The sequence below is a fragment of the Astyanax mexicanus genome, chromosome 19 (assembly GCF_023375975.1).
Source record: "Astyanax mexicanus isolate ESR-SI-001 chromosome 19, AstMex3_surface, whole genome shotgun sequence".
Classification (NCBI taxonomy): Eukaryota; Metazoa; Chordata; class Actinopteri; order Characiformes; family Acestrorhamphidae; genus Astyanax; species Astyanax mexicanus.
The window spans coordinates 29,030,226-29,056,500 of NC_064426.1; the positions used below are offsets into that span (position 1 = coordinate 29,030,226).

The 26,275-nt window shown below is 38.2% G+C and overlaps 1 protein-coding gene across 1 annotated transcript in view; it reads right to left on the reverse strand.

The window, feature by feature from the left end:
- Positions 1-26,275, reverse strand: part of grin2ca (glutamate receptor, ionotropic, N-methyl D-aspartate 2Ca) — a 136,795-nt gene that overhangs the window by 36,868 nt on the left and 73,652 nt on the right. The window contains exons 4-5 of the mRNA XM_022673735.2: positions 16,718-17,316; positions 11,646-11,760 (exon numbers count right to left, since the gene is read on the reverse strand). Coding sequence (XP_022529456.2) covers positions 11,646-11,760; positions 16,718-17,316 — 714 coding nt within the window. The remainder of the gene's footprint in view (positions 1-11,645; positions 11,761-16,717; positions 17,317-26,275) is intronic.

Here is a 26,275-nt window from a genome sequence, read left to right on the forward strand (position 1 = left end):
TTTTGTTTGCGACTGTGTGAAAACAAGCCAAACCAAAAGGGAAAACGCTAAGTAAAGGAACTAAACTGAGACAATAGAAACCAACTACAGGGGTGAAAAATGTCCAAATATAAACTCAAGCACATTTAATGATACGGAGGTCTGGATACTTTGCAGCAGTTCAGCAGTTCAGATCAGCTCCACCTCCTTTTAGGTCTACAGTGCTGAGCTATCTTTTCACAGTGAAAGAAGCAAAAGAAGGCAGTAAGAGACATACAGCTCTGGAAAAAAATGAAAAGACCACTTCAGTTTCTGAGTCAGTTTCTCTGATTTTGCTATTTATAGGTATATGTTTGAGTAAAATGTTATTTTATTTCTTTTTTCTTTAAACCTTTATTTTACCAGGCAAATCATTAAAAACAACTTCTTATTTACAATAAGATAAACATTTCTGTTTTATTCTATAAACTACAGACAACATTTGTCCCACAAATAGTGTCTTGTAGAGCATTTATTTGCAGAAAATGAGAAATGGCTGAAATAACAAATAAAGATGCAGAGCTTTATTGCAGAGGACCAGCAGACTGCGAGACAGCCCCATCCATCAGGCTGTGAGGATGCTGAACTCTCTTCCTGCTCTACCCCCCATCCCAATCCTGCCCCCAGCACACACTCCCTCAGCATCCTGACCCCCCACCCCCCCACCAATACAGTACTGAACTCTGCACTACAATACACAAAGTACTGGACCCTTTCCAACGGACTCGCACTAAACAACACTGTCAATACTCACTTTAATTCCCCAAAAACTGTGAACTTTAAGAACTTTACGCACTCATTCACTTTACCAGCCTTAAGCTATATACCATATTTGCACTACTGTTATATACTATTTATACTGTCATTCCATCTGAATCACCATCAATATTACACTATTGTCTTCCGTCTTACGTATGTTTATCGTGTCTTGTTGTTTTGTACATATAGTGTCTCACACTCTTTTATATTATATATCAATTTCTTTTTTTTTACTTATTTCTCCCCCACCACTACTGCACCTTGTTTTTGTCTCATGTATGTCTATTGTGTCCCTGCTGTATTGTACTCATAGTGTCTCCCATTCTTTCTTTTATTATATCTATTATCTGTACCTGCTGTAAAATTGGGAAGGAGAGTAACGTAATTTCAATTCTCTGTATGTCCTGTACATATGCAGTATTGACAATAAAACTACTTGACTTGACTTGACTTTCAGACCTCAAATAATGCAAAGTTCATATTCATAAAGTTTTAAGAGTTCAGAAATCAATATTTGGTGGAATAACCCTATTGTTTAATTACAGTTTGTTAATTCATGCATCTTGGCATGTTCTCCTCCACCAGTCTTACACACTGCTTTTGGCTAAACTTCATGCCTTATACTCCTGGTGCTAAAAAAGCAAGCAGTTCAGCTGGGACACAAGAATCTATTCTACTCTACTCCTACCCATGATATCTGGCTTATCAGTGTCAATGTCACTCTTCTATAATCAGTTTAACAGTATCAGAGACGCCCTGACGCACCTTATTGCTATGAGTAAACACAAGCTGGCGGTTGTTAAAAGTGCAGATCACACCACCTGCACCATCCCTGCAGGCTCCCACTTTCAGACGTATATTTCCTCTATTGAATCCTAATTAAAGATCTGATTTTTTATGTAGTGGAGCCGAGCGCGGGCTGCATAAGACCCATCTCTTTGTCTCCATCTGCTTCAATTAGCGACTGTTTACCCTTTAGCCATTCCATACGCATCACGTGGAATTAAACCTCCTCGCCTAATTTCCTTTCAGTTGTGATGACACGGCAAACGAATGGATCTGTTATTATTTCAGTACATCCCTGTCAGAACAAAGAGCAGTGAGATAAACGCTGATGTGCTGCTGCTGCTGTTTCACAACGTTCAATATAAACATAATAATGATGCCGCATCTTCTTAAGCAGTGATTAAAGCAAACACTACACTGGCATCATTAACTTCTTTTCTTTTTTTTTTTCTAAAAATGATTCAGAAACTTAGATTAAGATTATAATACTGTAAATAGTGTAATAAATCATGAATAATGAGAGACTCTTCTGTTCATTTAATCCAAGAAACTAATTGACACAGAAGAACATTAAAGAAAAACCCTGTACATCACTTTTTTTAGCGCATGCCTGCAGATTACTTTGAGGCTAATGAAGCAATATTTTCTGCATAATTGTATTCATTACGTTTCCCCATTACAAATACATTACAATACACATTACAATAGCGCACATCGATTGGCACAATGTTTTAACCCTTGTGTGGTGTTCAGGTCTGTGGGACCCGTTTTCATTTTTCATCAAATGATACTAAAAAAAATATTTTTTCTAACTCAAACTCATTGGCATTGGCTCATTTTTTGTGAGAAACATATATCAAAACACATTTTCGATAAACACACACTGTACACCCCCCCCCCCCCCCACACACACACATACACACATTTATATTACATACAGTATGTTTGGCCAAGGGCTAATAAACATTGCTTCATTTGTAAATTTGAAACTAAACACATTTTCTACTCATCATCTTGAGTTTAATTCATTTTCTTTTACATTTTATTAAAAAACTAATAAAAAAAAGAGTAGCACTTTTTAAAAGAAATGTAACATAAGAAAGGTAAAGAGCAAATATTAACCATGTAAGCTGTTTATATTGCTTGCAATTTAGGTGAAGCAAGCATGTGTAAAGCATTTTAATGTAAAATTGCTTAATTTTGCTGAATTAAACACAAGTAACAAAGTAAACGAGTAACAAAAATATGAACACCACACAAGGGTTAATCAATATGTAAAGCACTAACCAGGGTAAACATGCAACAAACACCCAGAGAATGGAACTAATTAGACAGAAAGGATAATTCAAATCAATTATACTGTATCTGTATTTTTAAATTAAAATCCTTTGAAAATTTGAGTTCAACAACAGTTTTTTGATTGTGTGTGTGTGTACATACAGCATAGGTTTATAGGTAGGCCTGACACAATCATTATTTTTGTTTGGACACTATATGACTATATCACTATATCACACTATATTATCCCAGAAAATATGGCAATGAAGTCATTATTGACATTTTTGTAGAGCATTTCATTGCATGCCAGTGTGTGAATATATAAAAAAATTACGTAAAAGAAAAAAACATGATGAAAAAAACAAAAAAAATCTTTACACCAGTGCATAAAAAAATAGAATATCATTGAACAGTTACTTTATTTCAGTAATTCAATTCAAAATGTGAAACTGATATATTATTATTATTTATTTATTTTATTTTATGTTGTTAATTTTGGCCTACAGCCAATTAAAACCCAAAAATCAGTGTCTCAGAAAATTTTTATATTATATAAGCCTATATTTTTGGCAGTGTGGGCAGTGCGCCAAGTCCTGCTGGAAAATTAAATCTGCATCTCCATAAAAGTTGTCAGCAAAGGGAAGTATGAAGTGCTGTGAGATTTTGCGGGAAAACACTGCACTGATTTTGAAGTTAATATAACACAGTGGACCAAACCAACACCAGCAGATGACATGGCTCTGACAACTTTTATGGAGATGCAGATTTCATTTTCCAGCAGGACTTGGCACACTGCCCACACTGCCAAAAGTACCAATTCGTCTTATGAAATATTCTAATTTTCTGAGACACTGATTTTTGGGTGATTTCTTTTATCAACAATAAAAGAAATAAATGCTTAAAATAGATCACTCTGTGTAATACATCTATATAATATATGAGTTTTACATTTCAAACTGAATTACTGAAATAAAGTAACTTTTTAATGATATTCTGATATTTTTTAAATGCACCTGCATGTATATGCACCATACAAATACTGAAAAATATATACAAATTTCGAAGATCATTTTGGAAGATTAAAATTTCAAGATAAAAAATAGAGATTTTCAGGGATTCCTCAAAAAACACACACTTGATTTGATGGTTCAGAGTTTAATGGGTTAGTATTTTACTCGGACCTTGGACCTGCATGTGTTATGAATGGAGCAGTGGATAGAGAACCTGGGTACTGATCACACGGTTGTGGGGTCAATACCCATGGTTTTAGAAATTGAAACTTGAGCCGAGTAAAATGGACTTTTGGTGTAGTAACACTTAATAAAATTTATTTACATTTAATGAATAGCACACTTCCGTTCTCCCACAGCATTCTGAGATCCATACATTTTAACAGTTTGTCCGAACACCCTTCAGACTGGGTGACACGGGGCATAATTTGCCCTGATAAATCGCTTTTTCCACCGTTATCCAGCTCAAAGTTGCTCCACACCTCCTTGCTAGAATAATAACATAAACATATGTATACATAGACTCTGCATAGCGTAGCAGCTGGTGCCAGGAGGCAGGCTATGCGGGTTCTATGTATTTATATATGTCTATGTCATTATCAGTACAGTTATGATGGCGCTCAGAGCTGAAGCTAGCATTAGCAAGGAGGTGTGGTGCTACTTTGAGCTTGATAACCGTGTAAAAAACAATTTATCAGGGCAAATTATGCCCCGTGTCACCCAGTCTGAAGGGTTTATGACAAACTGTTGAAATTTCTGAATCTCGGAACGCTGTGGGAGAACGGAGGTGTGCTATTCATCAAATGTAAGTACTTTTTATCATGTTTTACTACACCAAAAGTCCATTTTACATCAGAGTTCTTCTTTAACCCCAATTCTGGGCATGTGTACTCACCATATTTATCACTGTGTCTGTGTGTGTGTTCACTGCATGAGTTAAATGGATCAGTTTTAAAATGTTGAACCTGTCAATCACCTGTCAAACAGGAAACAGCCCAAACATCACTTCCTGCACTACACTAAAAGATCTATCCAGCCTGAGATTTCTTGTGTATTGATTTATCTGCTTGTTTAGCTCAGAGCAGCTTATGGGTCTTGTCTCAGAGCTCAGGAGCCCAAATCTCATCCGAATGCGCTCAGATGAAACAGATCTGCGCCCTGTGGCTTGTTAGCGTCCGCACTGCCGGCAGAATTAAGCTGCTAAGGTCGCCTGCAGGGCAGCGCTATCAAAAAGCCCTCAGCAGCAACACGCACTGCTTATCTGCACCACGCTTAGCCAGCGTCATCTTTAAAAATAGCAGAATAAGTTTGTTTGTTTCGTTTTGTCTCAAAATAGGTTTCTGCTGTGGGGAATTTTTTTTTAATCAACAGACACAGAAGATTCAGGCGGCTCCTGTAGAGCGGGCTGGTGTTTCTCGCTTGACAACAGTCACAAAAATGGATATTTGAAAGTTGAAAGCAATGTTTTCTCACAAAGGCAGTGGGATTTGTCATGTTGGAGAAAACCGTAATTGAGTTTCTCGCCTTCAGAGAATGTATCAGAAAACGGATATTGGACAAATCTTTTGTCTGCACAGTTTTTTCTCCTTCTTGAAACTAAACTCTCCGTCCATCTGTCAGTGATTAAAGCCCCACATGAAATGCTGGTGCTTTATACAAACCCCGAAAAAAAAAAAATATATATATATACAGCTCTGAAAAAAATGAAGAGACCACTTCCGTTTCTAAATCAGTTTCTCTAAATTTACTATTTATAGATATATGTTTGAGTAAAATGAACATTGATGTTTTGTTCTATAAACTAATAAAATATTGCTCTAAATATATTAAGAGCATTTATTTGCAGAAAATGAGAAATTACTGAAAATAACAAAAACTATGCAGAGCTTTTAAACCTCAAATAACGCAAAGAAAGAGTTTTAAGAATTTTATGAATACATTTGTATAGTTTAGAATGTCTTTTAAATGCATTATAAGGTGTAATAAGTATGCATAAGCATGAGTCAAGCCCTATCCTGGATGTACATGTTTTTCTCAGTTATCTTTTGAGAAAATTACAGGCAAAATTTCCTACTGTTTTTCACCAATCTTCGTGGTTGTTCGGTAATTTTAATTCTGTCTGGGTCCGAATCTCTGAGTGTAGTCTCCTCGTGTTTAATAAAATAGCTATTTGTCCACTGCCACGCACCATAATTACAATTACACTTTGGGCACGCGTTTCCACGGAGATCCATGTAAAACACAACAACGAGTGAAAATGCAGGAGCTACTAAACGCACCAATAAGTCAGAGTGTGAAGGTTCAATTAGCAGGGTAAGAGCTCAAAAGAGGACAAATTGTTGGTACACGTCTTGCTGGCGCATCTGTGACCAAGACAGCAAGTCTTTATGATGTATAAAGAGCCACAGTATCCAGGGTAATGTCAGCACATCATCAAAAAGAACGAACCACAACAGGATTAACTGTGGACGCTGTAAGAGGAAGCTTTCTGAAAGGATGTTCGGGTGCTAACCCAGATTATATCCAAAAAACATAAAACCACGGCTGCTCAAATCACGTCAGAATTCAATGTGCACCTCAACTCTCCTGTTTCCACCAGAACTGTCTGTCACCACAATAAATTATTGTGGTCTAAAACCAGGTGTTTCAGTTTCATTGTCCAACCCCTGTATATTAATAAATTAAACGAATTTAACCAGACAAAACATGAAACACGTTGTCTCCATGCTGTCTGCAATCAAATAAAAGTCACAGTAAAAGTAAGAAACACTGCGGTTTAGGATCGTAGATTGTCGGTTCACAACTACTCCACTGTTTCATAAATCAAAGGCTCCCTTCTGTCCAGTCCGTGCTCCAGTTCTCTGAAAGAGAGGCAGAAATGCAGATTAAGACGTGCTGCTTTTTACAGCTTTAAATCAAAACGGAAAGCGTGAAATGGGAGCAGCCTTCCAGTCTTACGCTCGTTCTCCCTCTGCCGCTCTCATCTGTCTGTCTGTCTCTGTTTAATATTCGCTCCGTGTGCCCGAGGTTGCTTCGCCGTCTTTTTGGAAAAGAGGTGTCATTGAGCGACGCTGCTGACGCAGTTATGAAAAACGAGTCATCGTCAGCTGTCAGCCACACCGCTTTTGAAAAGAGTTATCCGGTGATTTACCTGCCTAATAAATTCCCTCTGCAGCGGGAGGAGAGTGCGGAGCGAGGCGACGTTGGGAAGGCCGGCGCACCGGGAGATAGATGTTCCACAGAGATACAGAGAGCTGTACATCTCCCAAAAGAGTCTGAGACAATGAGTCCAGAGACCGGACTCTGCCCCCAGCGACACGGCAGGAATGAAGACTGAGAAAGTCATGGATCTGCCAGAGAGCCATCGCTCGCCTCGACTCGACTCGAGTCCATTTTTCTAAAGTCTAAACTGGTACCAAGTGGTAAGACCACATAAAAAAATACTTTAGAGCTTTTCATTTTGATCCAAACCAAAATAAAAGGTGTGAAACCAGCCGTAAACCACAGTCCAGACCAAAGAACCAAGATTTGGTTTGACCTTAAGAGATTGTCTCAAGTTTGCATCAACTGAATGTAACGAAAAAGCAGTAGGTAGGATGTCACCTCCAGTATACCACAAAAAAGCCTGCATGACAGGGTTTGAATCCCTGTCATGCAGCTTGCCGTCAGCTGCCAGAGCCCTGAGAGAGCACAATTGGTCTTGGTCTCTCTGGGTGGGTAGATGACGCTCTTTCCCTTCATCACTCTTAGGGTGATGGCACCCCTGTTTCTCCCACACTCAGCTCTACCTGCGATCTCCAGCCTCCCGGACTACAATACCCAGAAAACACCTTACACTGACATCATTCCATCACGCGATCACATGATCCTGCACACGGCACCTCCAGGAAGTCAATCACCTGAATTCATCTGTTCACCGCACTATATATGCACCCTTACTCTACACACACCTTGCTGAATGTTGTTTGGTTTATCCACTTTTTTATAAAGCGTTATCCATTACTTGTGTTGACTTTCATTTTCCGACCTCGTTTCTGTATTTTTTCAACCTGACATATGCGTACCTCCAGATTACTTTGTCATGCACTCAGCTCAACAAAAATGCTTCAAACCCGAAACGAGAGATGCTGAACATCCAACAGCCAAATTTATTTAGCCAAAAAATGTAGTTGTTCAGCAGAAATAAGTAGAAAGGTTTATACAATACCTAAAGAACAAACATTGTGCTAATCATATTGTGTTTTGCTAAGATGAACACATTTCTAGTGTTCAATAATTTTTTATAGTAGTTCTGTAATTGCCTTTTCTTCGAAAAGAAAAACAAAAAAATACATTTACTTGTACATCTAATTTATTTAATTAATGGAATGGTGAAATGGCAAAATAATATAATAATAAGCATTTGAATAAAGCTGGAAACGTATTCTCATGGAACACAGGAAAAGTGACAGATGTATTGTATTCAGTAATCAGCTGCACAGATTAGCACGGCTCTGGAGTTTTGCTTTAAAGAGTTACGCAGAGATTGATGGAGTGCTGGGGGTTGTCACTGATTGTCAGCGGGAGTCAGTCTTCAGAGGTGACAGGAAAAGTAGCCTGGGCCAGAGTTATCAATGACAGACTGACAGCAAACAACTTGATGGCTGTTTGAGGCGGTTGAAAGATGTGACTCCAAACCAAAAATAATAGATTTTGTTGGATAGATTTGCCCACGGTGAATAAATCACGGCCGAAACGCCTTCACTTTTATCAGGGACTTGGTGAGAGGAACGGTCTGGAGGTGTTTACTTGTAATAAAAGAATGTTTTACTGCTGAAAAATTACTAAATCATACCAGCGACAGACTGATATCTTTAAAAAAAACAGCCAGGGCAAAATAATAAAATGAAGAGAACATTACATACAGAAATAGAAACTTCCAGATTTGAGATGCCAGCTTTTCGCTTGACAGTGACAATGTGTTCTTGTGCACCTTTAAAGGAAGGTCATTCCCTAATCAATCACACTCACGTTGGGTTCATATGAGAGTAATATGGGTTTGTATCATATTTTACATATAAGGAGCACTTAAAATACTTTAATTTTCCCAAAAAATCGATTGTCAGAGCGCCTTATAATCCTGTGCACCTTATGTATGAATTCTACCAGTCAAGAAATAAAGAGCAGTAAAGCCACTCTGCTGAAGTACAGCGTTATTAGGGTGAGTTTTCAGTCAAGTTTCTCCAGCACTAAGGCTAGGTGCAGCAGCATTAGCAACATTAGCTGCTAACCTCAGCGCAGCGCTAGCTCTTTCGCCATTCAGAGGTGAGTATATTAGACTGTAGTCTGCGAGTTTGCCATGTTAAAACAAGCTACGTGGGACGAACCGCTAGCTGATAGGGTTCCTCAGTCTAGGGCTATCAGGCGGCATTTATGCCCAGATATCGCTGCGGTTATGGGCTAATGCTAATGCTGTTGCTGCTGCACCCAGCCTTAGTGCTGGAGAAAGGAACTTCACTGAAAACTCACACTCAGAAAAATATTGAAAATCTAAGCTCACTGTAAATAAACGGAAGCGGTTTATTCACCCAAATGAACAGTTTTCAGGAGAGAAATCTGTGTAGATTAACATCCAGCCCTTGTTTAACTTTGAAATAAAATCTTTTTTTTTTTAAGAATGAAAGTTTTGTTAATGCTTGTTCATGCTATGCTGTCATAAAAAAATAAGGTCAATATATACGTTGCTTTAAGTTGTTTTAAAATACCATTAAGGATTATATTTTCTAGCTCTTGTCAGCAAAGCTTTAGTTAGTATTTTCTTATTGGAATTGTGTGGTACGTCACTGTACTCTGTTTGGGTTTTAGCCTCAGAATCTGCCCGACTATCTGCCATTTCCCCAGTTGCATTTCCACTCTCAGGGTTGCCAGCTATAGACATAGTGCTGCAGCCATGGAAATGGGTGAGCTGGCTATTTTTCTGCTGAACAGGTAATCACTGAGCTTCAGTAAGGTTCATTAACCATAGCTGGGTAATTTACTCCCACCAATAGGACAGTAGATACAGACATTTGAATACATTTTTAAATGTATACATATAGATATATACACTGATCAGCTACAGAGTAAGACTCGTTGTCGTTTGCCACTGTGTGTCAATCTGTCACACCCAATGCCCACACTCAGCTCTACCTGCGATCTCCAGTTTCCATACTACAGTAGCCAGAATGCACTACACACTGACATCACTCCCATTCATGATCATATGACAATGCACATGGCACTACCCAAAGGCCAATCACCTGAATATTGATTTCACCTGTTACACACACTATATATACCCACTCAGTTCAAACTGAAGTGACTCACCACTGAGTATTGATGGTTTATCCTCTTACATTGCATTTTCCCTGCCTGTATTAACTCTCTCTTGTGCCTGACATTATTTTTGTATTTATAGACATTATTTTTGTATTTTTGCCTGCCCTCTGATAATGCCTTTCTGTGTATGAGCCCTGGACTGTATTATGACTCTGATATGTTTACTCTCTTCTGCTGCTGTTTACCGGTGTTAACATTGCTTGCTCATTTTGACTACCCCTTTTGTCGAATATTTGATTCAATTAAAAATATATTTTGATTTGCATCTGCCCAGCCATAACTGGCAACCCAAGTGAGCCTCGTTTCTGGGGAGGAGCGGGTGGGGCAGTGCTCTAGTCATTTCACACAGTCGTTTTCATTTATTACTATTTTTTTATTGTAAGTATTGTTAAATTAATAAATTGTCAGTTTATTAAAATTGAAAAATAAAATGGGAACAGAATCCAAACAGCTCCCAAAGCTATAATTTCCGAAGTACACAACCATGCAGAAATCTGATAATCTGCTCACACTGTCTGGGTGGTAATAATAATCATTTGTTGTGTGAGTGAGACTCGGGCTGACCTGTGTGTCAGGTTCTGTATTCAGTCCATGTATCGAAATCATTACGACACATTTCTCATCTGAGGGCTTTGTTCCATTTTTCATGGCGCCCTCCCTCCCCCACTTCACAGCAACGAGGAGGCTGTCCTGCATATCGACACCTCACAGACTGAGCCCTGATTTAACCTGCTCCACATCCACCACCCAACAATTACACAAGCCCAACCTTCAGATAGAATACCCAACATCTACAATAGCTTAATAATTGCTCACATACTGAAAGAGACTGTGTTGCTAAAAAGCTCGATCTGAGCCATGAGTACATGAACTCATCATATAAGCCTTCATGGTTTTGACAACACACTAGTATACATCAGTGGTGTGCAGTTAATATAGTGGGTACCACTTCTGCAACATCCACTCTCGCCTAGAAGGGCCTAACTGCACACCACTGGTATACATATACAATCAATCAATCAATTAACCTTTATTTTGACTCAGAAGTACATTGAGGGCAACCCTTATTTTCAATGTAGCCGAGCATTTACAAAAACAGGGATTGACATGACAAATAAAATAATAACTAAATGTAACTATTTTAAAATAACAGTGAATAAAAGATAAAAGTATAAAAAATATAATAATAATAATAACAATAATAATAAATAAATATAATAATAGTAACAATAATAAAAGAACATCTAAATAGTTTTAAAAAGCAACAGTACAAAACTATTTAAAAAATAGGAAAAGTTTCCTGTAGTGAATTCCAGCTCACTGCTGCTCTGTAACTAAAAGCAGATAGTATAGATAGTATAGTATACAATATGCTACAGTACATAATAATAAATAAAGTACAGTATATTCAGTATTTGAAAGTATTCTAAAGCTCACCTTGTCCCACTGCCTCTCCCGGTCCAGTGTGATGATGATCATGGCCGGGTTCACCAGATATCCATCACTGTTGAAGGAGAAGTCTGTGTGCTCCCATGTCACGTTCAACATGTGTCTGTGGAGAGAAAACATGGACATTTCTTTTTTAACTACATTGTAAATTCAATCAATAAATCGATTAAGCTTCATTTTTACTTGGTAATACATTCAAGGCTATTTTTTTTATGCAGCGAAGCATTTATAACTTGAAGGGAATTAAAAAGTTAAATTCAATTAAATCAAAGAGCCACTAAACACTAAACCATATTTCAGATATCTATTAATATCTGAATATCTGTGTTCTTTTAATGTAATGAAACATACCAGTCCTGCTTAAAATTTTTATGAACATTTCCTAATCTTTGAAAAGGCTTTTATTTTGGTCATTTCCACCTCTGTAGCGCCCTCTCCGGTTCAACTGTGCTATAGGCGTGAATGCAAAACCAGTCCTGATTTAAGCTGACTCCATTCTCAGCTCAAATTTGAGAAAGACTAATAATGTGTTAGGGTAGTTTGGGAGGGGCACTGGATGATGTATGGGTTTAGGGGAGGGACAGGAGGGAGAGCTGATTGGCTGAGCTGCAGCATCAGCAGTGTGCCTCTGATAGCGGTGAGGTAAGATGCAAATGGTTGGATGTCGTCAGCAGGAGGGCGGTATTATTAACTAATGACTGATTTGCATATTGTGATGTGGTGTCTGTGTACTCAGACATATTATCCTCACCTATATATATATATCCTTACAGTTTGACCTGAGATGGCGCTGCAGAGGCAAAAAAAATTACCACAATAAAAGCGTTTTATAATTTTTTAAGAAGGACTGGTATGTTTTATTACTTCAAAAAATACATTTCAGATATTAATAGAACAAAATATGGTTTGAAACTATCAGAATATGTTGATTTTTTTGATGATGTAATTCAGATATGAATCAAAAAAAGAGTTGATAACATTGTAAAGCATAGCAAAGGTTTAATTTGTATGAAATATGAGAAAGTAACCTGTGAGAAATCTGTTGGCAAAAAAAAAACAGACAAACCATAGAAAACAAGGGAAGTAAAAGAAATGTAATATAAAATTGGAAAGACTGTGAAAAATAGCATTTTAAATCATAGAGGAGCATTTATTATTTATAGTTTTTATATAGTTTGCATGACATGAAAAATATAGATTATGCAAATTGTAAATTGTGAAATTGTAACTGAAAACTGTTTAAATAAAATTCTGAATGATAGTAAATGCAAAGCACTATAAACTTGCAAGTAATCGCCCCTCTAACATAACCACTGCCCCCCAGTGTCCTCTGGTGACTTTCCACCCCAGTATACACACATTTACACTGATCCCAGCAGCACCGAGAGCCCCCAGGGTAATGTGGATATGGCTGTGTGTCATCTGTATGTAAAGCCTGTGTAATCTGATAATCTGCTGTAATCTCATTAACAGGTGAAATGATTAAATCAGCAACTCATTAATACCAGGCTTAATTACACGCCATTCAGAACACTGCATGGTGGTGAGGGTGACAGTGACGGGATTATCTCCACAAGACCATTTATAATGCAGCACGACGCTTCAGTATTAGATAATCTTCAGTATTAGATACTGTCTACAGAAACGAATAGCTCAGTATTAATAGCCTACTTATCACTGCAGACAATAAACATGTAATTAGGTTTGAATATCTATTGTTTATAATATTATTATTTTAATCTCAAAATGCCTGTGTGATTAATTAGACAATTATATGTGTAATTACGTAATTACATTTGTATATATCGGCATAGCCTATATAGAGAGAGATTCTGTGTTAATTTTCACCTCATAAATTACTTAAAAAATGAGAAATGGCTAAACTAACAAAAAAAAGTTGCAGAGCTTTCAGACCTCAAATAATGCAAAGAAAACAAGTTCATATTTATAAAGTTTTAAGAGTTCAGAAATCAGTATTTGGTGGAATAACCCTGGTTTTTAATCACAGTTTCCATGCGTCCTGGCATGTTCTCCTCCACCAGTCTTACACGCTGCTTTTGGATAGATTTATGCCACTCCTGGTGCAAAAGTTCAAGCAGTTCAGCTTGGTTTGATGGCTAGTTGTGAGGTGTTATCTTGTTGTAAGAGAGGTTGGACACTGGACAGCTTGCTCATGGCCAGGCTTTAATTTAACATTCCTTCATCCACAGTGTCACATGTGTACTGAATATATACATCATAAAGGGCATTATCACCCAGAGTGGACAGTGCAGTGGGTAATAATGATTGTTCCTGGTGGTATCTGGCTAGAACTGTCCTCAATCAGTGCAATAGGTCCTATAGGTCAGCGCAGTGTTCTTTAGCTTCCATGGGACAGGACAAAAGTCATGGGACACTCTACTAGTAGTTCCATGTGCCATGTGGTGTTTGGCATGCCGTTGAATGGTTCGTTTACAAATGTGCAAAATATCAAAAGCAATTCTTTTTAATGTTAAAATGCCCACCTCTACTTATGTACGTACACACACCTACACACCCACACACACACAGTAGTGACTGTTTCAGTGTGCCTGTGACCTTGACTTGTGCCAGATCCTGCCTTTCTGTTCTCCGCTTCCCTTTGGCTGATTAAAAAATTTCAGACCAAATAGGATTTGCTCGGTGTTCCCTGCTACAGATGGCTCCAGATTGCTGGTCCAGGCTGCGTTGGCATGACAGGGCACATCTTATCATTCTATATTTCTGCCTCTGATCCCTGCGCCTAAAGCAGGGTGTGATACACACAGCATGGCGGCTCTCAGAACTGAGCGCGTGCCACAACCTGGCAGCCTGTAGCGGCAGCTCTGTCCCATTAGTTTAGACGCTCTACTGCTCTGTTCTGTATCAGTTCTACTGCTCTTTTCTGTTCTATATCAGTTCTACTGCTCTGTTCTGTATCAGTTCTACTGCTCTGTTCTGTACTGTATCTGTTCTACTGTTCTGTTCCGTATCAGTTCTACTGCTCTGTATCAGTTCTACTGCTCTGTTCTGTACTGTATCTGTTCTTCTGTTCTGTATCAGTTCTACTGCTCTGTATCAGTTATACTGCTCTGTGTCAGTTCTACTGCTCTGTTCTGTACTGTATCTGTTCTACTGCTCTGTTCTGTATCTGTTCTACTGCTCTGTTCTGTACTGTATCTGTTCTACTGCTCTGTTCTGTATCAGTTTTACTGCTCTGTATCAGTTCTATTGCTCTGTTCTCTACTCTCTCTGTATCAGTTCTACTGCTCTGTTCTGTATCAGTTCTACTGCTCTGTTCTGTACTGTATCAGTTCTACTGCTCTGTTCTGTACTGTATCAGTTCTACTGTTCTGTTCTGTACTGTATCTGTTCTACTGTTCTGTATCAGTTCTACTGCTCTGTTCTGTACTGTATCTGTTCTACTGTTCTGTACTGTATCTGTTCTACTGCTCTGTTCTGTACTGTATCAGTTCTACTGTTCTGTTCTGTACTGTATCAGTTCTACTGTTCTGTTCTGTACTGTATCTGTTCTACTGTTCTGTATCAGTTCTACTGCTCTGTTCTGTACTGTATCTGTTCTACTGTTCTGTACTGTATCTGTTCTACTGCTCTGTTCTGTACTGTATCTGTTCTACTGTTCTGTATCAGTTCTACTGCTCTTTTCTGTTCTGTATCAGTTCTACTGTTCTGTATCAGTTCTACTGCTCTGTTCTGTACTGTATCTGTTCTACTGTTCTGTACTGTATCTGTTCTACTGCTCTGTTCTGTACTGTATCTGTTCTACTGTTCTGTATCAGTTCTACTGCTCTTTTCTGTTCTGTATCAGTTCTACTGTTCTGTATCAGTTCTACTGCTCTTTTCTGTTCTGTATCAGTTCTACTGTTCTGTATCAGTTCTACTGCTCTTTTCTGTTCTGTATCAGTTCTACTGCTCTGTATCGGTTCTACCGCTCTGTATCTGTTCTACTGCTCTGTTCTGTATCAGTTCTACTGCTCTGTATCGGTTCTATTGCTCTGTTCTCTACTCTTTCTGTTCTACCCTTCTGTTCTGTACTGTTTCCAGGTTCTGTGCCGGTTCTGAGGATGCAGAAACTGATGCCTGATTCTGAACAGTATTAGTAAATTCCCATATAGAGTCCAGAGAAAAGATCTGAACTACCTGGAGGAAAGATAATTCATAGCCCAGAGTGTATAGCCTCTTTCTATCTTCTCTCTCCATCCCTCCCTCTCTCTCGTTTTGTCTATTTCTCTTATTTTGTCCTCTCTTTTCTCTGTCTTTCTTTCACTTTCATCCTCTTTCTCCTTTTCTCTTTATCCTTCTAGATTTCCTTGTGTTTGTCTCAATTTCTCTCTCTGTTCCTTCAGTCCTTACTCTTTTTGTCTCCGTCTCTCACTCTCTCTTTCCCATTCTACCCCTTCTCTCTCTGTCACTCTCCCTTTTGGTCTATTTCTCTCTTTTTGTCCTTTCCTTGCTCTGTCTTTCTATCTCTTTACCTTTCTATGTTTCATCCTCTCTCTCCTTTTATCTCTATCCTTCTAGATCTCTCTCTTTTGTCTCACGCTCTCTCTCTCTCTCTCTATTTTTCTCAATATCTTTTCCTTCAGTCCTTCCTCTCTCTGTCTCTTTCTCTCACTTTTCCTCTTTCCCTTTCTATCCCTCTCTCTTTCTCTCTTTCTTTCTCTCTCTCTCTCTCTCTGTCTTTCTCTGCCCTTTTCTTTCTCTGTCTTTCTTTCTATTTACTTTTCTATTTTATCCTCTCCTTTTTTTCTCTATCCTCCTAGATCCTTTTCTCTCTGTTTGTCTGACGTTCTCTCTTTTTTCTCTCTCTTTCCTCAGTCCTTCCTCTCTCTGTTTCCCTCTCTCTCTCTCTCTCTCTCTCTCTCTCTCACACACACACACACTGTATTGCTGCCTTTATCTCTCTCTCCCTCTTTCCAACCCCCATACTGACATATAGCATGAAGTACATACAATCATTTATTAGTTATTTAAAAAAAAAATAGATCAGATTTTGTCAGCTTCCACAAAAATCCTAGAGGTGTTGTTAAAGCCAGACTCACGTGAAGAGCGTGTCGTTGGTATCTGGCCGCAGTGGGGTCTGGCAGTCCGTGTGTCCGTCCGGAACGAAGCCCCTCTGCTTACGGAAGCTCTCCACTGCTTTCACCACGATCGCCACTCCGTCCCTCACCCTGTTCCTCAGACTCATCTTCCAGCGGTCAGTGATAATGCTAATTAGCCCTACGGGGAAGCTGTCCGGCGGGGGGACGTTGGGGTTCCCCACTGCCAGGCTGGGGATGATCCAGATATAGCCGGGCCCCAGCAGGCCCACCTCCTTGGCCATGGAGAAGAGGTACTGGGCCTCGTCGTGGGAGCAGTACACCAGCAGCACCTGAGCGTCAATCTGCTGCAGCAGCCGGCGAGCGCGGAGGTCGTTCATGCCGTCGGCCGACATGTCAAAAGTCAAGACGTCCTGCAGCTCCCACAGGAAGTAGGAAGTGTCGGTGAAGGAGCGGATGTAGTCCACGAAGGCCTCGTTGCCAGGATACTGGCTGGTCACCACCACAAAGCTGTCCCAGTTATATTCCTCCATCACCTTGAACATGCCATTGATCTGCTGCTCGATGGAAGACCCCAGCTGCAGGAAGGTGGAGCCGTCCCCCTGAAGACAAAAGAGAAAGAGAGGAAGAGAGTGTGATTGTAGAGTTGAGTTTGATTGGTTGAGTTTAACTTGTGGTCAAAATCGTAAGCAGTGACATATTGGTGTAGAACCGATTCCCCAGTAGGGGTGGGACAAAACACGGATCTTGCGATATATCATATACAGGGGTTGGACAATAAAACTGAAACACCTGCTTTTAGACCACAATAATTTATTGTCCTGACGGACAGTTCTGGTGGAAACAGGAGAGTTGAGGTGCACATTCAATTCTGCCGTGATTTGGGAAGTCGTGGTTTTATGTCTTTTGGATACAATCCGGGTTAGCACCCGAACATCCCTTTCAGACAGCTTCCTCTTACAGCGTCCACAGTTAATCCTGTTGGAGGTGGTTCGTCCTTCTTGGTGGTATGCTGACATTACCCTGGACACCGTGGCTCTTGATACATCACAAAGACTTGCTGTCTTGGTCACAGATGCTCCAGCAAGACGTGCACAAACAATTTGTCCTCTTTTGAACTCTGGTATGTCACCCATAATGTTGTGTGCATTGCAATATTTTGAGTAAAACTGTGCTCTTACCCTGCTAATTGAACCTTCACACTCTGCTCTTACTGGTGTAATGTGTAATTAATGAAGATTGGCCACCAGGCTGCTCCAATTTAACCATGACACCTCCCACACTAAAATGACAGGTGTTTCAGTTTCTTTGTCCAACCTGGCATCAAATATGAATATTTTTATTTAACTATAGATGCTCTAAAATCCTTGAGAATTACACCCAATTTGACTTACTTACGTTACTGCTTTAATACTGTGATCAAATGAATGGTGGTGCTCCATAAATCCTGGTATTTGTTTATTTAGGAGTATTTTTATGCTCCAGATGCCGTGAAGTATCTTGTGATGTATCGAGTATCACAGAATCACTGTACTGTAATATCATAATTGTGATAATATTGTATCGTAAGAAGTCCTGTGATTCTTATCCCTGTTTTTGGAGCAATGCCATAAAATATCCACTTCCACTAATATTTTAATGGATGTATTCAAAATATGAAACCTAGTTCTTAATTAATTAAGACATAGTTACGTGAACTTTAACCTACTGAGATCCAGACTTTTGTTTGGTGTGTATTTTTAATATCTCCTAGCTATTTGAGATTATTAGGACCTAACAAGTAGTTTATTTTTTTATTGTAGCTACCTATTGTTGCTCAAATTTGTCAAAAATGTCAAAAAAATACACACCACATGAAGCTAGATGTGTATTTGTACATAAATAACCAAGATTCAAATCTAAAATTCAATGAGAGTTTTTACCTTGCTCACGTTTCTGTCTGGACTGGCTGTAGAAACTTTTGTCTGGGATTCCTGCCATCTAGTTTTTAATCAATTATACGTAATGTTGTTGCTGTTATAGGCAGTGTCTCTATATGAGGTCCACATTTAAAAAATGAAGTATGATGGTTCAGAGAAGCAGAAATGTAATGTATTGTCTTCATATGAGGATGCAAGGGTCTCAAAAGGGTTAAAGGGGTTCAGAGTTTTGAGTTTCTGGTCCTCTTTCGTGGTGATAAAATCTCAGTTTTATCACCACTTTTGTGTTACAACTGGATTAGCAAGTGTCCAAAAACTTTAGCCCATATAGTGTAGCCCACTGACTGCTTTTAATATGTGTTTCAGTGCCAAGAAGTGGTTCTGCAGTGTAGTGCACAATTAGCAATGTACTTCATCTCAATTACTGGACTCGATAATTTGGCTTTAATAGCTTCATAAACCTGCTGCCACACTGTCATATCTTACTCCCTAAACCTTGTTTTACTGTGGAGCATGATTTTGACCTTTGGCTCTCTGACAATTAAATATGAAATATTTCCATATTTCAGTGAAATATCAGACCCTGTGTGACATCAAACTTTTTTTTTTGGCTTATACACAAACTGATATGAACTTTGTTCATTCCTTTCTGTTAGCACTGCTGCTCTGCTGTTAGCATTAGCGTTGTGCTGTTAGCGACACCACTAAGTTGTAACTGTAGTAGTAATCTCCCTGCAATGTTATCATCACCACCATGCCATTAGCATCGCTGCTACACTGCTAACATCACCTTATTCAATGAGAAGACCAGCTACTGAATTAAATTTTAGTGAAATTTCTTGTAACACTCAACTGAGTGGCTGTTTAAATTCTGGTTTAAACTTCTGCATCAAGTCAACGTTTTGGGTATGGTGTAGCTGTAGTTACATATCTGGGGAGGTGTGTATCTAAACGCAAATACACATTGGCCTTCAACAAGAAGAAAGTCCCACCCTTCAACAAGAAGAGCCAATCAGCTGGCTGGTTGTACAGAGATAAGCACCTCCTTGTTGTGGAGACCTGCCCAAGTGCAGTAGCCATGACAAGAAAAAAAAACTTTTTTAATGCATTATTTAGCCAAATGCTACAAACAGTTCATAAGTTGTTGTTTTTTTTTTTTTTTATCAAATTTTATCAGTGATATTAAATATGTACACACACAACACAACACTCATAATACTTATATAATACTAATATAACATTATATTAAGGCCAGGGCCGCTGATAATTCATCAAATAAACATAAAATAACTGGCAAATAAACTTTTCTGCTAACATGTTTATTTAAATGTACTTCCTGGAGATTTCCCCAATGTTAATCCAAAGAAAAAATGATGTTTGGACATTTGAGGATTGTGGGAGGGTTAACAAGGACATTTTTCAAACTCAGCATTGCTCCCATGGTATTAGCATTACTACTACAGTGTTAGCCTTGCTGAGCATCCACTAAATACCAAGGCATAAACATCAGGACACTTCAAATGTTTCTCAAACTAAAAACTAGTAAAAACTGTATATGGTCTACAACGTCTACAAAAGCTTTGAGATCAAGGTTTAACTGGTATTTCTAATACCAGAAAGCATAAATAAAACCTTATTTGAAATTAAAGACCAGTTCTATTGTCACAGTAAAAACCATTGGCAATTCCATGCAGCCAATGGCGCTCCAGTGAATCTACTTCTCAAAGCTCTACAGTTTTTTATTTCACTGATTTGTATGGAAAGCAGGCTGGTTCTCTCCTGGGGAGCTCTGGTCCTGCTTTTGGCCAGAGGTTCCAGTCAGACCTTCAGCACCGTGTCAGCATGTTCACAGTGCTCAGAAGCAGTTCCCGAAATGCTATTTCACTGTCACGGTCTCGTGTCCTTCACAGCAACTTCTGGCACATTGTGAAAGTAGGCTAAGTCAGCTGATGAAAGTGGAAACGAGAGATGTTCTGCTTTATTCCACCCGGTATGCATTGACCCCTTTCAATGCTCTAAAAATCACAAAGCTTTACTTGCTGACTGATCTTTGTCCCAAATATAAGATGTCCAAAGGACAAATTGGAGGAGTACTGAAACAGATATCATCACTGTGTACTGTATACTGTATCTGTACTGTTGGGTCCAGACATAATTCAGTACATGATATTAATACAGTGCAGCTTGTTTACACAGTGTTGAGTATATGAAGCATCATTGATTTTGTGGTTATTAGTCATGTTACTATCTGTAATCTTTATTTAAGTGAGTCAGAAAAAAAGGGAGGATTTCTGGCAGAGCGTTGCTATTATAGGGTTTAATTGTGGCAGATGGTACTTCTGTTGCCTAGAAAGTGAATTTGCAAACATACAGATGTTTATAATTGACTCTTCATGTTTATATTTTGTTTGTATTCATATTTACAACTGATATACAAATGTACGACACCCTGTCATTAATATATAATGAGTTGTAGAACATCTGAGCGTGTATACATAATTTATAGGGCACATGGATCCGCTGAAAAGTAGAACAGGAATGTTTTTATTTGTTTAATGAGCAATTGCTCCGAATGGGTGCCATTTGCTTATTGTAGCTCTTCCAAATTGAGCTAATATTGAACTAAATCTAATAAAACATGTATTTAACTGTTCTAAACATGTACTGGTCAAACTCAAGGTTTCTAAGCCAAATTTTAAAGCCAATTTTTCTCAGTCCTGTTACCAAAACACAGCATGTTTTAAAGCAAGTCCACTAATACCTTTGATTTTTTTTCTTAAGAAAGTGTTTTAAATAATTTTTTAAATGCATGGTTGACTGCATAATTTAAATAATTGATATTTATGATAAAATCTCTATATATGCATATATATATATACATATATATATATATATATATGTATATATATATATATATATATATACATATATATATATATATGTATATATATATATATACATATATATATACATATATATATATATATATATATATACATATATATATATATATATATATATATACATATATATATATATATATATATATATACATATATATATATATATATATATACATATATATATATATATATATATATATATATATATATATATATATATATATATATATGCCTACCACATTGGCAAATATATGCCAATGTAGTAGGCACATTTTTCATAGTAAGATTTCTTAAAATAAGCAATTACAAAATCCTTAAAGAAAGACTTAAATCAAGTAAAATACAATCTTATATATGTAATCAAAATAAAATGACTTCAGATTTTTTTTGCTTATTTCAGAGTCAATTGAGACTTAATGCTTAAAAAATACCTAATCGTAGAAAAAAAAATGATTTAAGAATATGATTTATTGTGTGAAATTGGATCACATTAACGTTAACGTTAATAATGTCTTGCAATCAGTAAACATGCCTTTTTTGAATGCATGCTTTGATGCAATACTCCAACAGGACAATGCTCATCCACATACAGTTTGAAGAAAAAGTGTGTGAACCCTTTGGGATTACTTGGTTTCTGCATAAATTGGTCATCAAATGTGTTCTTCATCTTTATCTACAAGTCAAAACAATAGACAAACACAGTCTGCTTAAACTAATACCACAGAAAAAAACATATATATATATGTTTGCATGGTTTTACTGAACACTACATGCTAACAGTCACAATGAGGGGTGGGAAAAGCATGTTAACCTTTGGATTTAATAACTGGTTGACCCTTGTTTGGCAACAAAAACCTCAAACAAACATTTCTAGTAGTTGCAGATCAGACCTGCACAACGGTCAGGAGGAATTTTGGACCATTCCTTTTTTACATTGTTTTTCTTGCAACTAAAAGAGCTTGCATTAAAGAAGCTTGCCATCAGCAGCCAGAGTCGGAGAGAGTACAGTTGGCCATGCTCTCTCTGGGTGGGTAGACTTCATTTCAGGGATTTATCAGGCCATCGTTACATTAATAATGTCTTGCAACCATAGTGTTGCCATACCTTTTTTTCTGGTGCAATATTCCAACAGGACAATTGTTGACCACATAAGAGCTTGCCTTAAAAAAAAGCTTGCCATCAGCAGCCTGACCGTGCGTCCACACCGAACGCGACGCGAGCGACAAAGCAGCCGGAAGTCATTCATTTTCAATGAGAGCCAGCGACACTGGGCGACAGGCAGCGACGCGGCGCGGCGCGATGCGAAGCGGGCGGTTTGAGCGACGCGAGAGAGTTGACCAGAACTTAACTTTATGCAAATGAGCAGCGACGCGCGGCGGCGACTACCAATCAGAAACAGATTCTCATATGTTCGGCCTGAAATCGCTGCTCTGATTTTCGGTTCCTACTGAAGATTTATTCCGCCAGCAAAACGGAGAGAACAGAACTGAACTGAACTGAGCTGATCTGAGGTAAAATACTCCACTACACCAGCAGCTACCCCACTATAGTACTATCCTTACAGAATTACCTTATTTAATAGAAAACTATATATTAAAACTGAGGAAATTATTTATTAAATTAACAGATTTATGACAACTAAAGAATATTTTTTTAAATTAACAGAACCTTTTATTGAAACAAAGGGAATTATTTATTAAAGTTAACATAACGATTTATTACAACTGAGGTATGGAATTTGGAACGATTTAGTTAAATCTGAGAGAATTATTTATTACATTTTACAGAAAGATTTATTAAAACTGAGGGAATTATTTATTAAATTAAGAGAAAGACTGTTTATTAAATCAAGAGGATTATTTAATATATTTAAGTAAACATATTAATTACATCCAAGGAATAATTTATTACATTAAGTTAACAATACTATACAACAATACTACTAACAACACTATTTTAAATTATGGACAAATATATTTATATTATATAATATATTGTAAGAGAATGATTTACTACATTAAGGAAAATAATGTATTATATTTAAAGCTCACCTTCCGTCGTTTTTTCTTTCATTTTAAAATGTCTAGTTGTGGTCTCTAGTATGAATGAATGACATGTGAGCCGTTTTTGTAAAAAAAAAAGTGCTCAGGTGTCTCTGTATAGCTCTTTTTTAATGGACTGTTTTAGGGGTGTGTCCAAAATGACCGGATTCCAGCTTTGCTCATGAATATTCATACATGCAAACAGCATGCAAATATCTCTCCTCTGATTGGCTAGGAGCACTGTGACGCCCCTCCACCGCTCTGCCGCTCACTGCCTCCCACCTCCTAACTGATGAGCGGTGATGTTGCGTCGCTTCAGCTCCGCCTCTGGGAGTTTCTTGAGCCAAGGTGGGCTGGTCTGTGAGTTTCTGCCTACGTAGGCAGAAAGATAATTCAAAATTCACCCGTTTTTCGGAGGGGGGGAGGGGGGATTTCTTTGCTTAGCTCCTGCAGACAATGGGGGCTGCAAAACAGTTTAATGTGCAGGTGTACACATTCAACTCGGAGAGACCTACTGTATTCCACAAAAAACAAGAAAAATCGGATTTTCGCGGAAGGTGACCTTTAAGTAAACCCATTTATTGTAATATGAAATAATTATGTTAAATCATTGTACTTAATAATAGTTATAAAATATATAAAGATTTATTGTTTGTGAAACGTCTGTACGACTGTTTATGGTTTAGGAATTGTGTAGATAGGCTGAACCCTTGTTTCTGTATGTGCCGTATTAGGAAAACGCCCACCAGCGACAGCTCGTTCTGAGTGAGACACGCCCACAAGCGACTCATCGCCTGTTGCACAGGCGACACAGAGCGATTTTATCGCGTTCGGTGTGAACGTACAGTGAGAGAGTCTGAGAGAGTACAAATGAAAAAAAAAATAGATAATTTCACTTGCTAAGGTTTGTGTGCATGTAAACCCTTCAAAAATAATATTGTGGGATTTAAGGTTTTAAATAATCTTCATCTTCTAGCTGATGCATGATCACATTGAGGCTTGAGGTGTTAACAATGCCTTGCATGACATTTACGCCTCGTCTGATTCTGTGTCTTTCTGAGAGTTTAAATCGAATTATTACCTAACTCATATAAACTCAGTTTACTACTTTTTCCAGAGACTGTAAAAAAAGATGGACGCCGTGTCGCTGTTCCCATTCATTCAATGAAAATGAAGCCAAAATCTTCAGCCATGTTGGAGATCCTAATACCCGAGTCTGCGCAGTAGAGACCAGAGGAGGGAGAAAGACTGTGGAGAGACAGCCTACTCATTTAAATAAACACGCCCCTGAGGGATGCCTGCACAGAGCTATACACAGTCTATGGTCCCACCTATACAGTCATTGGTTCCAGCCCTTTTACAATAACCACACCTTTTTGAATAGAGCTGAATACCGTTTTAAAAAATGAATTCTGTGGGGATATAAAAATTTGACAATATAAGCAGAGGTTACACTAGCTGTTGCATTTAAATAATGAAAGTAGAATTACAGTATATTGGAAAAAATGGAGGAATTGTGATTGAAAGTTGATTGAAAGTTGTCTGTTTTGCCATTGAAACCTATGGGGATGGGTGGGGTTACACAGCTTTCTGCAACCGAACAGCAGGGGGCGCCCGACCTGTGGCAGCTTCACTTTTGAGAGACAATGCTCTGTCCAGCTATACACAGTTTATAACTTTTTCCAATATCTGATTGAAGCCCAAGTTCCAGAACTTATTGTTGTCACATATTAGCCTGTGTCTGTCCTGTGTTTTTCCCTCTTTTGGTTTTCTGTGCTCCTGCCCTGTTTTCCTGTCTTGTGTTTCCAGCCATGTGCTTTTTTGAGCACATGGCATTGTTTTGTTATTGTTCTGTCTCCGCCCTAGCCCCGCCCTAGCCCTGCCCAAGCCATTAGTGTTGTCACCTTGTGTCTCATTTGTAACTCCGCCCCCTCATTACTTCCACAGGTGTCCCTAGTGTGTGCCTGTGTATAAATACCTCATGTGATCCATTGTTCTCTGTCGCGCTTTTTGTTTGACCGTGTTCGTTAATCTTTCCAGATCGTGTTTAAATGTTTTGTTTAGCCTCAGACCTGTTGTGTTGTTTGTCCTCAGTGTCTCAGGTTTGCTTTATTTAGTTTGTTTCTTTGTTTGCTTAGTTTGCTTGTTTGGTTCAGTATTTTAGTTGATCCTCTGTTTCATAGTGTTTTGTTTTAGTTACCTTTTCTTTTTATACTCCCTAGTGTTCCTTTCTTTGTTAGTTTATATATGGATAATAAAAAAGACTTGTACTTGCATCCTGCCTCCTCCTCCTTGTTACAATTGTATTATTGATTGTATAAACTCTGATAGTAGTTCTGCAGTAATCTGATTAATATAGAGTGTGTGTAAACACACTCAATGCTAAAAGGAGCTCTGATATATGATTTCAGTGTTGATTCAGTGGTGCTTGTGAAGAGTAGAGTATGGTAAGACAGGTAAAAGAGGTAAAGAGAAGAAGGGAGGAGGGAATCGTACGTCTTTGTTTTGTGTTATCACCTGAGTATTCACCATGACCAGCCTGCAGCAGATCGTGACTCTTCTGACTCTAAAAGAGGTCAGGAGTGATTTGTCTTTGCATTTCCTATTATCTCTGAGGGCTGGCCTGTTCCGAATGAGTTTTCCCTACACTCCAGCGAGTCTGGCCGTTCTCAAGATTTCCTCCTATAAAGCTGTGAT